The 15,875-nt window shown below is 38.8% G+C and overlaps 1 protein-coding gene across 5 annotated transcripts in view; it reads right to left on the minus strand.

Annotated features, from left to right (window-relative positions):
• Nucleotides 1-15,875, minus strand: part of msi2a (musashi RNA-binding protein 2a) — a 186,933-nt gene that overhangs the window by 29,825 nt on the left and 141,233 nt on the right. For all 5 annotated transcript variants that reach the window (XM_079861554.1, XM_079861553.1, XM_079861551.1 and 2 more), the window contains exons 8-9: nt 12,439-12,521; nt 5,843-5,957 (exon numbers count right to left, since the gene is read on the minus strand). In XM_079861554.1, coding sequence (XP_079717680.1) covers nt 5,843-5,957; nt 12,439-12,521 — 198 coding nt within the window. The remainder of the gene's footprint in view (nt 1-5,842; nt 5,958-12,438; nt 12,522-15,875) is intronic.

Here is a 15,875-nt window from a genome sequence, read left to right on the forward strand (position 1 = left end):
AGCCCACGTCTAACTTTAACAATTTTGAAACTTCTAATATATCACGAATTAGTGAAATGTTATCAAACATTGATCTACCACGAACACAGTAGGTCTGGTCCGGATGGATGACCTCGTCCAACACTCCAGCCAGTCTATTAGCTAAGGCCTTGGAGAGCAGTTTGTAATCGCTGCACAGAAGTGAGACGGGGCGCCAGCTCTTTATTTCAGTGAGATCCCCTTTTTTCGGTATGAGGGTGATTATTGCTCTACGACAACTCAGCGGCATCATACCTTCAGACAAGCTGTCATTCAGTACCTGTAATATATCCACTCCCAGCTCCGTCCAGAATGATTTATAAAAATCAACTGGGAGACCATCCACTCCTGGAGCCCTCCCAGACTCCATGCCTTGAAGGGCCTTATGCAGCTCTCCCAAGCTCAACGCACCTGAAAGGGCTGCATTACCCTCTTCAGACATCTGGGGTAAGGAAGTGAAAAAGGCATTTCCTTCATTGCTCCCCGACTCAGACTCACTTCTGTATAGATTCTGATAAAAACCAACTGCTCTCCTTCGGATATCACCAGGTTCTACTAACAACTCCCCATTCTCAGAGCGCAAAGCTTGAATTAAACGTCTTTGCCCATTCTTTTTCTCAAGGCTGAAGAAGTATTTGGACGGCGCATCCATTTGGGCTATACTCTGAAATCTTGACCGGACCAGTGCCCCTTGTATTCTATACCCCAGCAAATCATCTAACCGAGCCTTTTTCCTTAACCCGATTTCTAAATATTGATTATCTCCAGTGGATTCCGCTAACTGTTGACATTCACTTATTTCATTTTCTAAATTCTCCAAAGATCTTCTCATCTCTCTAGTAACATTGTGAGTGTACTGCTGACAGAACTGCCTAATTTGAACCTTGCCAAAGTCCCACCACTGTTGTACTGATTGAAATTCGTGCTTTGTATTTCGGTATTCCTCCCAAAAAAAATTAAAAGAGCCCCTAAAAAAATTGTCACTCAACAGAGAAATATTAAAGTGCCAGTAAGCACTTCTAGGTTTGAGAGAGCTTAAAATAAAACAGCATTGCACCATTCCATGATCTGAGAAGCCTATAGGAATAATTGAACATTTATTAAAAATATTAAGATGATGCTTAAATCCATAAACTCTATCCAATCTAGCAAGCGACACTACGTTATCTCTTGTATGAACCCATGTGTATTGTCTCTCAGTTCCATTTAATTGCCTCCAGATATCACATAATTCATACTTCTTTATTATGTGGATGAGACGTTTTTGGGATGGCAAATGAGGTTCAATGTGGTTTCTGTCCAATACGTGTTCTGTACAATTAAAATCACCCCCCAAAAATAAATATTCTTCAGAAGAACAACTTTGCAAGATAGAACATAATGTGTCTAAAAAAACCATCCTTTCAACTGCAGCAGTTGGAGCATAAACACAGATGAAAACAAACACGTTATTTTCGAAACAAGCTCTTACTTTTAAAAGTCTGCCTTTTATTATTTCATCAACAACATATGAAATTGGACTAAAACTTTTTGCAAACAAAACAGCAACTCCAGCACTTGTTGAAGTATGATGGCTCAGTACCGAAATACCCTCAAACTCCCTTGCCCAATCAGCAGCATTTTTACCATCACTGTGTGTTTCTTGTAGTAAGATAACATCTAGATTCTTCTGTTTCATCACTTCATTCAACATGGCTCTTTTCCTAATGTCTCTGGCACCGTTCACATTCAAGGTAGCCAGGCGTACTTCACTCATGACAAAAGTAAGCAGAAAAAAGAAGAACAGCCCTCCAACACACAACAAGTCATTAAAAGTGGTATCTCTTAATTTTTTAAACATCATTATACAACTCCTTGTCTAAATTCCTCACAATCTTCTTCAAACGATACACTTCTCTATTAGTAAAACAACCTTCTGCCATTAGGCTTCTCGTTTTTTCAACAAACTGCTTGATGTCAGGGAAATATTCTTGAACACAAACACCTCTTTTGTTTTTTGTTGCCCTAAGAAACATCTTTATATCCTCATTATCGTAACTTCGACCAGAGAAATCACTTTGAGAAAGCACTACACTGGAATCAGACAACTCGCTATCACTTTCAGTCTCCTGATCCTCACTAACTTGTACATCCATTTTTTTGCAAGCTTTTTCATCCTGCAATTGACCAGGCTTTTTCCTTTTTTTGGGTACTTTGAACATATTGTTTTCCATCTCTGTAACAACACAATCCGCCTCACATACACTCTGCAAAGTCACACTCTCTGCAACACCAGATGATTGTTTGCCTTCCGTGTTCCCAGAAAACTGTACCCCAATCACTTTTCCATCATTGCAAATAGTTGTTTCAACGCGTGTCATACCTGAGTGCTCTCGATGCGTCGAGGTTGAACCAGCCTCGGCGAAGCCAGCAGCATCCAGCCCCTCACCGGGGGGTTCCTTCCCCGTAACCACCGACTCCGGCTCGGCCCGACTCACCCCCGGCGCCTCACAGTTCAACAAAACAGCCTCGATTGCCTCACTCGCACCGGGAACGGAATTAACATTATTTTCTTTATTAGCATCGGTTTCCTTTAATTTATCCGGACAATTCCGAATTACATGTCCTGATTTGCCGCAACCGAAACACTTTGCTTTCGCGGTAGTAACAAAAATCACGTAATCAAATCCCTCAACTCGAAAATTAAGTGAAAATTCCAACTCGGCATCATCTTTAACTACCATATATGCGAAACGCCTAAAAGAAACAACGTGTTTCAAAAGAGGGGATTCACTACTGATCGCAATCTTTTTGATTGGGGATACCAGTTTTCCGTAACGAGACAACGCCTGAGTTAATATTTCATCACTAAGAAAAGGGGGAACGTTGGATAAAGTCACTCTTTTTGATGGTAGTAAGAGGGGAAGCACAGTGACAAACTCATCGCTGATCACAATTCCATGCTCAACTAATTCGTTTGCTTTTTCAATACTGTTGAGGAAAATCACCATGGCATTGTTCATCCTCGAGGCGGAAACAATACATTCATGCCCCACAACCACTCCGACAGCCATGCAACATTCCTCAACACCTGCAGCGGACGCCACTTTAACCGCATGGCGCCGCGTGAGTGAACCCAAACCCTGCGCACTTTGGGCCGTCATGTCTCCCTGATAAAACAGGTAGCACGAGGCCCCAAAGGCAAAACCAAAAAAATAAGAAACACAAACAAACAAACAACAAAACAACAAGAAAAAAGAAAGAAAAAAAGATACACTCGAGTAAACCACCCACGCTCACAACCGTCCACTCGCACCCAACACTCACGCCGGAAGCAGAGAGAGAGAGAGAGAGAGAGAGAGAGAGAGAGAGAGAGAGAGTACATACTGATGTACGTTATAGTTGGCCTTATTTTCTCATGTTTTCTCTTTGAAATTGACATGCTGTATTAATTTCATATTTTTCCCAAAACAAGAATGTGAAACGGCAGTCACTACTGCTCGGTAATAAATCACGACACACAGATGTCAGAAATCACTCCAAAAACACCTTCGTGCAGAGCTGGCATATGTGCACTTATGATTTCCCGAACCTGTCATGAGTCGCTCAATATCAGTTGACAGCAATGAAAACACTTTTGACAGCTCTCACAGAATACACTGCTAAAAAAAGGGTTCTTCCAGAGAGGATGTGCTCTCACACACGGGAAATACACGACTCCAGGAGCTACCACAACATCTCTCCCGCCCTGCAGCAGTGTGATGTGTGTTTGTGCGTGATGTGTCTAAAAAAAGTTTTATTCTTGAAGAGAAGGGGAAAAGATGAGAACAATCAATAGAAAAGAGGTAAGAAGAGACAAAATGAGGTGAGATGAGACAAGAAGGGATAAACAAGAATATACAAAAAAAAAAATCAGAAGACACCAAAAGAGAAAGGCTGAGAGAAAAGAGCAAAAGAGAAGACATGAGACCAGATGAGAAGTGATAGGACAAGACCAGAAAAAAGCAGCAAGATAAGAAATAATGAAATGAGGCAAGACAAAACAAACAAAAACATTTTTTTAACACAAATATAAGGCAGACTGAAGGGACAAGAACAAACCAAAAGAGAAGAAATTAGACATTTTAAAAAAGTAACAGCAGAGACGATATTAGGAGATGAGATGAGACAAGAATTTAAAAGAAGAGATAAAAAGAGTGACCAGTTGAGAAGACAAAACAAGAACAAAAGAGAAGAAACGAGACTAAATGAGACGAGATAGGACAAGAAGAGAAAAAATTAAAAAAGATGAGAAGGGAGCAGAAAAGAGAAGAAAAAAAGACAAGGTGAGATGAGGCGAGACTAAATAAGAAACCGAGTTGAGATGAGACAAAATAAGACAAGAAGAGAAAAGACTGGAGGAGACCAAATGAGAGGAGATGAGACAAGACCAGAAGAAAAGAGAAAAGAAGGTATAGATAAGAAAAAAATAGATGAGGCAAGACAAATACAAAAAAAAGAGAAAAAAGAAGAGTGAGATGAGAAATAAACAAAAGAGAAGAAATGAGACAAGAAAGTAACAGCAGAGAGGAAGTTAGGAAATGAGACGAGGTGAGAAGAGAAGAGATGAAAGGACACAAGACAAAACAAAAAACATTTGACAAGAAATGATAAGAGAACAAATAGGAGACTAGATGAGAAGAGAAAAGAACAGAAGAGACAAGATTAGAGAAATAAACAAGACAAAAAGAGAAGAAATGAAACAAGATGAGAAGAGCCCAAAAGGGAAGAGGCAGCAGAAGAGCTGAGCTGTCCGTATCTCTGTGCATTGTGGGTAAAAAGGCTGTGTCCTCCCCTGGCGGCTGTTATCTCAGGCTCTGATTTGCATTATTAATGTTCAGGCTAATATACCTATTTTATGGCTCAACAGCTCAGATTCACTTTAAAATCAATTATACATCTGCGGCAGCTGAAGCAGGCAGCAGCTCAAATGTGTATTAATCTCAGCAAACATACACGCGGCGCCCGACTATAAAGATAAATTACACGATTAGCAGTGGTAAACAAAAGCGTGAATGCGTCAGCTTTAATGAGATTTGGCGTATAAGAAACTTACAGTTCCTTAAATAATGAGCCCTGATCTGCAGCCTTTTTTTCATATGCAAATTGTACTAAGTTCTGTCTGGTCGTCCTGTTCTCTCCAGTTTCATTTAGATAAGACCAGAGTTAATATTTTCACTTGAGTGCTTCATGCTCTCGTGCTCTCTCTCTCTCTTTCTCTTTCACTCTTTCCTCCTCTCTTCACCCTCCTCCACAGCAGTAATCCATGAAAACTTTTAGAAATTAAAACTAAACTTTTAGGATCCGTCTGTATCTCATTATTTCAGGGTTTAAATATAAATAAAAAATATACAATATGCAAAAAAATAAATTTAATACAATATGGTGAAATCTAATTTTATAAAATATTACATAAATTCATGTTTTTTTTTTTTAATCAAAGTTATTTAAAGCCTGTATATATTAAAAGTCTCAATAAGATTATTATACATCTGTGTGTATCTGATCATGGCAGCAGGTTTGTATCTTCTCGTTCAGTGCCGCTGTCATTAGCGGGGGCAGAGGTCAGGCAGATGGCTGCACTGAGCATTAGCCTAATTTTCCTCTTCATTTGAGCCATTAATACAGACGTTTATCTGCTCATCAGGTCTGAAGAGTCCCACCGCACCTGAGCTGGACTAACCCGACACGTTCACAGACAGACATTTGTCTCAGGTCCAGCAGCCAATCAGATGTCATCACCTTAAGCCCCGCCCCCTGAACCCCCCCTTCAGTACACCTGTGTGTGTGTGTGTGAGAGACTCACTCAGCATGCCCATGCCCAGCATGAAGGCGTCCATGGTGTACGGAAGACTTCTCGCCCTCCCCCTCGTGCCTGGAGGAAACATTACCTCCTTTGGTTGGGCCTTCTTACATTCTACCTGTGGACACACAGACAGACACTTAATACAAACTAAAATAAATAGCACATGCTATAATACTAGACGATATAGCACAATTACGCTTGTTGGATAAATAACAAATAATCCAGAACACGTTTAATTTAATGCTTGATTAAAAAAATAAATTATACAAATTTTCAAAATGACAATCAGCATTTATTCAAGGAAGTATAGAAAATCCTTACTTTTTTTTTAAAGAAAGTAATACATTTATTCAGTATTCAGCAGGAATGCATTAAATAAAAGACAATATTACAAAATATTTCCATTTTAAATAAATATTGTTCTTTTGAACTTTCTATTCATCAGCACAACTATTTTCTTCATTGACTATTTTCTGCAAATCAGCAGATTAGAATGATTTCTGAAGGATCATGTGACACTGAAGACTGATGATGCTGAAAATTCAGATTTGTTACCACATGAATAAATTGCATTTTAAATACATTTAAATTATTATATTTAATGCATATTAAAATAGTTATTTTAAACTAATATTATTTCAGAATATTACAGTTTTTGTTAAAATAAATGCAGCCGTGGTTATTTATTAAAATAAATAAAAGTAAATAAAACGTATGTTTTCTCCTTTTGATTTTTGGATGAAACATGGCTTTTCTTGGCCATGCTCTTGACAGGTTTCCTGAACTTCACCCACCTATTGTTTGGAAGCCATTGGACCGTAAATATGATGCCTAATAAAATTGAAATTTTGGAACAGCTCGAGTCACACTGTATCTCATGCTCTGTCAGTTTGAGCTTTGTGTACTTTACTAGCCTAACAAATAGGGATGCATTTGTGTATCCAAAGCATTTTTCAAACAACAAAACTAATGCAAAAAAGCTAAAACAGCCTTTCTGATCTCCACCCCCCACACACACCCTCATTCTCACGTTCTCGCTCTTTGATTGACATTTTAACCTCCGGAGCTGAGCACATGAGCGGACAGCAGACAGCAGTCCCTGCCTGAGAGACAGAGGAATATTCCTCCAGAGAGCTACGAGAGGGAAGACAACATGTCTATAGCAAAGGGGAGAAATAAACAAACACACAAGCAGAAAACATCAAACCCAAACAAACACACAGACGCTCGCTCTCTCTGGTGATATGAGCATAACCGGGTCAGACGAGGAAAGACGTTCCTCCTGACAGGCCTAGCAGGCAGAAGATCCTATTTACCAAGCACATCTGCATGCTTACAGGAGTGTGTGTGTGTGTGTGTGTGTGTGTGTGTGTGTGTGTGCGTACGTGCTGACAGCGCCTCTATGGTAAGAACACGATGCATTTGCACTTGGCTGAATCTGTCCTCTGTGTTGATCGACTTGTCTGCCTGCCCAGGGCCCGTCCATCTGTGTGTGAGTGTGTGCTGCTTGGCCTTTCACAACACACACACACACTGCAGATCATCTCCCATCGAGACTTGCACAGATGCTGCTTGGCACAGCTGGACACACACACACACAACGGTTCTGCTGAAGTTCAACTTGCTGTGCCATCAGCGCTGCTCTGAATACATGAGATATTTCTGGATACGGCCACTGACGGATATTTAATATTCATTAAATGAGTGAAATATTATAAAATGTAAATGCATTATAATTACTACAGAACGGTGATGAGGAGGTGTTAATTAATACTAGTGACTTGTTCAATCAATAGACACTTTCTATCTTCCATGGAAAACAAAAGGTGATTTTAACCGTTCAGCTGCTCTTTTCCAAACATATAATGATGGGGGTATAAACTTCAAGCACAGAATGTACTTTATTGTACTTTATTTTCAGGTGAACTACTCCTTTAATTCAAGAGCTGAAAGAGAGAGATGTACAGATGTGATAGTGAATGAGTGTTTTGGACAACTGTTGTACAGCATGTCAATTTCAATGGGTTTAATTCTGGATGGCAAACACTCATCTAGCCAGACATAAGCCAGGAGATAAAATCATGGGCTATTATCTGCTCACACACATGCTGCTGCTGTCTAAAAAGGTTTTCTCAGACTTTTTTAACCCCAGACCCCCTTCATAACCTCAAACATTATACCATTTTCAAAAACTCTTCAGAAATCTCTTCAGCCTGTTCCACTACATCTGTGTATAAAACAGGCAGTGCAACATCAATAAGCCGTTTCATTACTACAACCATCTCTACACACACTTGTGCAGAGAGTTGCTTTCAGCAGTCTCATCAATCCACTACAGTTTTTTTTTAAAGTGTGTGTGGGAGAGAAAGACAACCATTCAAAATAATCATCCAAACTGTTCAGGATCTCAATTTATACTCAACATGGTTTGGTATTTTTCAGCATGCCTGGGTGATAAGCTTGTTGACAAAAAAAAGGTTTTTTTTTTTTGTTTGTTTTTTTATAATTAATGAGTTGTATATAAACTTTTACATACATAGAACAATAAGGCAGTTTTTATATCAGCGTTTTTAATTACAGAATTCGATTTCTACTCCAATTCGTTGTTGAAATATAAACATTTGAATGGCGGCAGTAATTAGGGGCCAAGCACTGACGGTGCATGTTTACCTGTTGTAGTTTATCCACACTGAGTGCATGAAATAGACATTAACACATTCAAAACACGGGATTACAGAAGCACTAATTAAATGTCACCGTTTTGGTCAAAGATTTTGGCCTTCCGAATTTTTGATGCATCAAAACACGCCTGAATAAAATCAGGCAGCACACAACGCCTCAAAATCACACATTCATAAAGAAGATTTCAAAATTCAGTTGTGAAAAGAACAAAGTGAGGAAAAAGAAAGCATTTGCCCTCAAAGGAGTGAAATCTGCATCTCTCTGCGCTATAATTGGTCAACAGCTGCCTGAACAAAATGGATAAGTCAGATGAAACTCTTGCCTCATTTTCCACTGACAAAGATCATAAATTACACATTTGAGAAAAAAATCTAAAAGCACTTCTCTAAAACCAGTATCTAGAGTCCATTTAGAGGCACCACTGGTTCCTACTGATCTACCAAAACAGAAGAACAGCAATGAAGCTGTTCGATTTGACCAGTTTTCTGAATTTAACCTGCATTTTCTAGCTGTTAGACTCACCAATCACCAAAACAAGTAAAACTTGGCTGCTGTTGGCTAGTGTGAGAAAAAGTTTTGGACTGTATAGGAAAAAGAGAAGAACCCCCTGACGCCCTAAAGAGAGACAGCAGGACTAATCAGACTTGAAAAGCCTGTGAATTGATGGCGAGATCTCTGCTTCTGAGATCTCTCTCTGTGTGTGTGTGTGTGTGTGTGTGGTAGATGGACACCCGGTGAGATGTTCAGCCAAGCAAACAGGTTCACCATCATCACATGGCATGTGTGCAGCAGTAGACACGAGGAGTCTCTGTAAATAACATCTAATTATTGGAAGCTTGAGGGACTGTGGTGGTTTTTGGGTGTTTAAGGGCTGTGTGGGATTATATTTTGATAATATGTAATATACAGTATGAAAAACAGATATTCATTTTGAGATTTGTTAAAGATTAGCGTTATGGAAAAACAGGAAACGAGCATGCACAATAAAATATCCAATATCTTCCGATAACCAATCAATTAAAAAATAAATAAATCTTGTCTGATAACCAATGATACTGATATACTGTTCATCTATACAAATAATATAAAATAAAAAACTATAAATATTAATATTCACAAGCAAACAGCCCATCTGAGCAAATAATGCCCATGCATGTGATGGTAGAAATGTCAACCTGTAGAGATTCTGATATTTTTTTAAGTTAGTTTTAAAATGACCCATACCCTGATTCAAGATTTTGATCACAACGCTAGCCTCTAAGGTAGTGTACTCTGGTTCAGACCAAGAAATCAAACCATGTGTGAAAACAGCCTCAATCTCATGTGTAGCTCCACTGGTCGGCAAAAGTGCAAAGCAAGAAAGCAATCAGGTCTCGTCATTTCCAATAAACAAACAGCCTTTTCTACCATTACAGTTATTTACCTTATATTAACGCTCTGTGCTGTTCTTATACAGTCACAGTGAATGGACGACAGGAGAGACAATCAGAACAGAAATGAGAGGTCGTGCTGCCCTCTGCACAACAGAACCACATGATGGACTATCACTGGAAAATCGATCGCATGGCTCCGCGCTCACGGATCTGTCCCAGGGCTCAGGAACAACCTGTCTGTGACGGAAGATCTCGAGGGGTTTGATCCTCTGCTCCTGATATTCTGTGCTAGCCCACAGGTGTCCCATGAGCCTAGGGTACGCATGGACGGCATGCACACGAGTCCTGTCAATCACAGCGGAGAGAGCCAGGGGCCGTTCCTCTGCATGTAAAACGCATTCCTATCAACTCATGCTTTCTACCCAGTCAGGCATTTATTTGTACACATTTTTCTTCAAAATATTTATATTACAATTTAAATTATATTTAATAATTCAAAAGTCTCCTATGCTCACCGAGGCTGCATTTATTTGACTAAAAATGAAATATTGTGAAATACTATTACAATTTAAAATAAATAGAAAGTCGTTTCTTTTTTAATATCTTTTTAATTTTAATTTATTCCTGTGATGGCAAAACTGTATTTTCAGCACCATTCCTCCAGTCTTCAGTCAGTGTCACATGATCCTTTGGAAATCATACTAATATCCTGACTTGGTGCTCAAAAAACATTTCTTATTGTGTGCTTAGTTGTGCTGCTTAATGTTTTTGAGGAAACCGTGATACTTATTTAGGATACTTTGAATAGAAAGTTCAAAAGTACATGTTTATTTGAAACATTATAAATGTCTTTACAGTACCTCTTAATCAATTTAATGCATATTTTCTGAATAAAAGTAAGAATTTCTTTTAATAAAAAGTCCTACTGACCCCAAACTTTTGATTGGTAGAGTTTTAAAATAACTTAAATACTAAAAAAATATTTAAACAATTTTTTTTTGTTAAATATAATATTAAATTGTTTGCAGCTTAATCTGGCCAAAAAGTGCAAATTTATACAGAAAGATTGTGTCTTAAATGTCAGTTTTATGTGACATTTAAGGTGGTTAAATGTAAAAAATAATGGATATTTAGCATTAAAAAAAAACACATTTGAAGCCATGAACCTGGCACACTTTGACAAATCAAGTGACTATGCAATACACATCAGATGCTGCACATACAGTCTATGGGTGGCCTATATGAGGCTGAGACTAGGGCTGAATCCAAAATCGCCCCCTAAACCCTCAATCCCTATTCTCTACATTAGTCCACTAATACAGTTCACTTAAAGGAGTGAATGAAAAAGGGAGCAAATTCGGACGGTCGTTGAGTGTACATTGGTGTACACTCGTTATTGCGGTGCAATGTGGGATTGAATGAGTGCACTCAATAACATCCAATATGGTTTCGGACACCACTACAAATGGATGTCCCCTCGAATAATGCCCTATATGAGGGTACAGGGGGCGATTTCAGATTCAGCCCAGGTTCTTTTCCCACCTGATTCCTAAAAGAAGAAACATTTATGTGCAAGCTGAAAGTTAACACTGGCAGTCCCGTCTGCTGGTTCTACCCAATAATGGGAGGGCCTGTGGGGTGATAATCCTTATTTAATGAGCTCAACGGGTGCGTTTCAATCAGCTCCCTAGGTCGAGAATCAGTATACCGTATACACGATCCCATGCACCGGAAAGGACCCTGGCTCACTACACATTGGGTCACTGATTTGTTGTATGATGTCACTACTGGTATTTATGAACAACAGCAGAACTGATATCTTTCTGACATTTTTTAATGTTTTTTTAAGCACATAATGGTACATACTGTAATTTGCACGTTACATTGGCCTGCAACATTTCAGTCGTAAAAAAACAAACATGTATACATTTCTGCTAGATTGTGTTCACTACCTGTCTAGCGATGTGTTTATACTGAAATAAAAGTTTTTTTTTATATATATATATATCTGTTGCATATCATTATGTGTGATGAGTTGGTTTGCGTAATTTGTTTAACAACTCAGAAATTCCATAAGGGGAAAATGGTGAGCACTGATGCGTCCTGATTTTCTTGGTGCCTTGTGAGACTTTTTAGCGGATGTTTCAGTGCACTAGAAGGATTTTGTGATTAAGGCAGTCTTTAAAATGGCCGATTCCCTGATCAGTGAACTGACTACTGACCTAGGGAGCAGACTGAGACACCCCCAACATGTTACCTTTTGTCCTCTCTGTCTCTCTTTAGCCCCATCAGTCATGATGCAAGCATTTATATATAAATGGAAGAGGGGGAAGTTTCTGACTCTTGTTGACTGATCAAAATGTTTTCACACACACACACACACACACACAATTTCACGCTTTCTGGCCACTACCCAACACTTTACACTGCTTACACACTCACAGAACTTTCCACTGCATGCTGTTGAGATTCTGCTAAATGGGAAATAAAATATTAATCCCACAATCACCTTCAGAAATTGAAAACGGGTAGAGCACTTACCATTTTATTATTGATTTCGTGAAAATGAATTTCACAGACTTTCTCTACAATGTCTTCATTCTCAAAAGTTACGAAGCCGAAGCCTGTGAAAAGAGACAGAAACAGAGGAAGAGTCAGTCGTGCACCTTTTGAACTCAAGCTCTGACAGATTTCGGCCTCCGTCAGAGGAGAGAGCGTGGGGAGTTCAGATCTGAACGGACATTGTCTTTTTAAAAGCCGGGTGCTGATGAAATCTCTCTCACGACTGGGCGGACGAGGGGGAAATCGGACAGCAGAAAACCACAAAGACTGTTAATGAGATTCATGGAGCCACATCTGAATTTCATTAAATGCGTTCTGCGGTGCCTTCATTGAAATTTCACCGTATAACAAGCTCCCGTTTTAATGTAAATGCGGGGCTGGAGATCCCTGAATCCATCTGACCGTGGGATTGTCTTCTTTTTTCATATTTATGAAATAAGAAGTTTAACCCGTTCAGATCATCCGGGCTTAACAAGGATCTGTCTGTGCTTTTATTATAATGAGAGAAAGAGAAACGCTTTTCTCTGCTATCGGATCTGCCGCTCAAGAGGGAAAAATGATTTTCTATTCCTGGGTGTTAAGAGGAGGCCAACGGTGAAAACACAAAGGAAAACAACCCAGAGAGGAAGATAAACACTTTACTCACTGTTTGTTTATAAAGACAGGATGCTCTTTCAGTCGCACAACACACAAACACCATTCTGATCATTTCACAAGAGCTGTGTGCTAGAAAGACTCGCAGAAAAGTGGAGGATTGATTGAACGAGACTGCATAAAGTGTGTTCAGATGCTGCTAATGGCTGGTGTTAGTCAGACCTTTAATGAGTCATGTGCTTTCTTCATAGTGTACCTTTTCACACCTATACAACTGTGACAAGTTATTGTGCTATCAATATACTCTTTCTAAATCATGGGGTGAAAAAAAAGACAATTTGTCAACTGTTTCTCCAAGAGAAAATATAAGACCTTTGCAGTTTCCTGGCTCTCTCTTTATACAGTATATATATATATATATATATATATATATATATATATATATATATATATATATATATATATATATATATATATATATATATATATATACACATGCATACATACATACATATATACATATACATATATATATATACATACATACATACATATACATATATATATATATATATATATATATATATACACACACACACACAACTACATACAAGTCATATTTCAAAGGCTGTGCTGCATTTTGTCCTGACCCTAAATCTTATCTCCACCTTTTAAAAGATGAAAGACCTACGTAGGGCTATTCTCTCCTCCAGTGGTAAGCTGGGCGTCAAAATAAAAGCATGAAGTCAAAGGTCAAGCACAGTAGACCGTGGCAGCATGTGGAACACTCCAGATATATAAGAAGATAACAGACCTTACGAGATAATCGAAAAACACACTACTAGAAAGAGAGATATGCAGTGTGGCAAAAACACAAGGACACACACTCCTAACACAGGACTTTAATATAGTGTTTGATGATTCTGAAGTGGCCTTCACATTTTATATGCAAAGAGGTTAGCCAATCACAGCAGAGCTCATTTGCATACAGAAGCTGTAAGTTGCATTTACAGAGACAAGGATCACTAGAGATTGTGTTGGTTGCACTGCAGTATGCAACTTTAAAGGAAGCGGATCACACACACATCACTTCTCATTTGCATAAAGTTGAACTTTCGCTCATGTTGCCTTAAATCGCCAACTCTTATAGAAAATTACAAATGACTTTAGGTTTCTACAAATTGCTTTCAGTATGAACATCCATCTCTGTTCTTTGTCTGCTCTTGTAGAAGCAGCTTTGGTCTGTTTGCTAATATTGAGAGCTGTAGTGTGTGTGTGTGTGTGTGTGTGTGTGTGTGTGTGTGTGTGTGTGTGTTTTGCCTGGAGGGTGATCTTAAAAACAAAGATAAGACTGCTGACAAATCAGCCATCAGGAGCCATTTGTCTCTGCAGATTTCAGACGAAGAAACACGCATACACCTGCGCTCTCTAGAGAACTCTTACGTCACTGTGTGACCACAACACACAGGCGCTACTAAATCTGGACAAGCTCCCGGGCTTCATGGCATCATGCTATTCCATCAGGAGTCTGAAGAGGGCAGTGCTGTGATAACTGAGTCTTTGGCTCTGGGACAGTCTGACCTTTGTGTTAACAAAACACCCACTCGCTTTCACACACTCACAATCATGCGCACACACACCGCAGAGTCTCGTCCAAGTCTCAGCACACCCTGAATAGCCAACACTTTAGAGAGGAAACATATGCTCATCTCAGCTGAGTGTGGCGCGTGCTGTGTTCCCTGGTGTGGCAGCTCCCAGAGCTTCATTCGCTCAGACAGATGTGAGAGGATCTGAAAAAGAATTGGGGATGATGTCTCTGTTTTACTTAATGATGATGCAAACTCATCCTGCTACGGGACGAAACAAGACACGAGTTATGCTCTCTCTCTAGTGTCAAACATGTAGAAACTAGTCTCAGCTTCAGATTTGGATTGTCTGATACATAATGCACACAAAAAAACAACTCAAATCTGCTTGACACTAAATATTAGAAAGAATTTTGAGGTGCACAAAAGCAAGTAAACAGGACATGTCTAAACTAAATTCTCCTTTGGTTTTGGAGGCATGTTTGAAATGATTCTGACTTTGGGGTGGAAATTCAGACCCCAAAGACTACATGCATTTTCCAATTATGCGTTTGCTGTAGTTTGCATGATATATAACTTTATGATTATCGGAAATGTTTCTAAACATTGTATTGGTCCATAAAGGATATATATTGGTAAATATCAAGATCAGATCAGAATATTGTACATGCTCATTTGAGTGTTATTTTAGTACCATTTCCATACAGTACTATTACAGTATTTATTAATATTTTGAATTGGCGTTTATTTTTATAGTTTCAGTCATTGTTACATGCTGTCTTTACAAAATGTCAAAATTTATATTTTTCATACTGTCTGAAAAAATGGTTGTGATGCCTAAATACATTTGTAGCATTTACAATGACAGAAATTAGTTTTAGTGTATTATATTTAATTTAGACAAATTTTTATTGAATTTATCAGTGATTTACATAAATAATTAATGTATCAGTATCAGACATCCCTCCTGAAACAGCAGTAGGCTTAAAGCAACGCTAAAGAGCTTTTCCTCTTCGGTCGCCCTACAGGTTGGAAGCGGAATTGTCCATTACCGCTGACGTAAATAATTTCGCCTACTGCAGCCTACTGTCGCACGCACGCTCGCTGTTTATCCAGCACCGGCTTTGGAATTAACGATGTCCACAGACAAGGTAGAGTATGTTGCATGATTTTATGAAAGTATGATGTATTGTGACATCAGAAACGAAGAAAAACAAAATAATGACTATTGTAACG

This window comes from Squalius cephalus (genome assembly GCF_949319135.1).
Source record: "Squalius cephalus genome assembly, chromosome: 24".
Taxonomy (NCBI): domain Eukaryota; kingdom Metazoa; phylum Chordata; class Actinopteri; order Cypriniformes; family Leuciscidae; genus Squalius; species Squalius cephalus.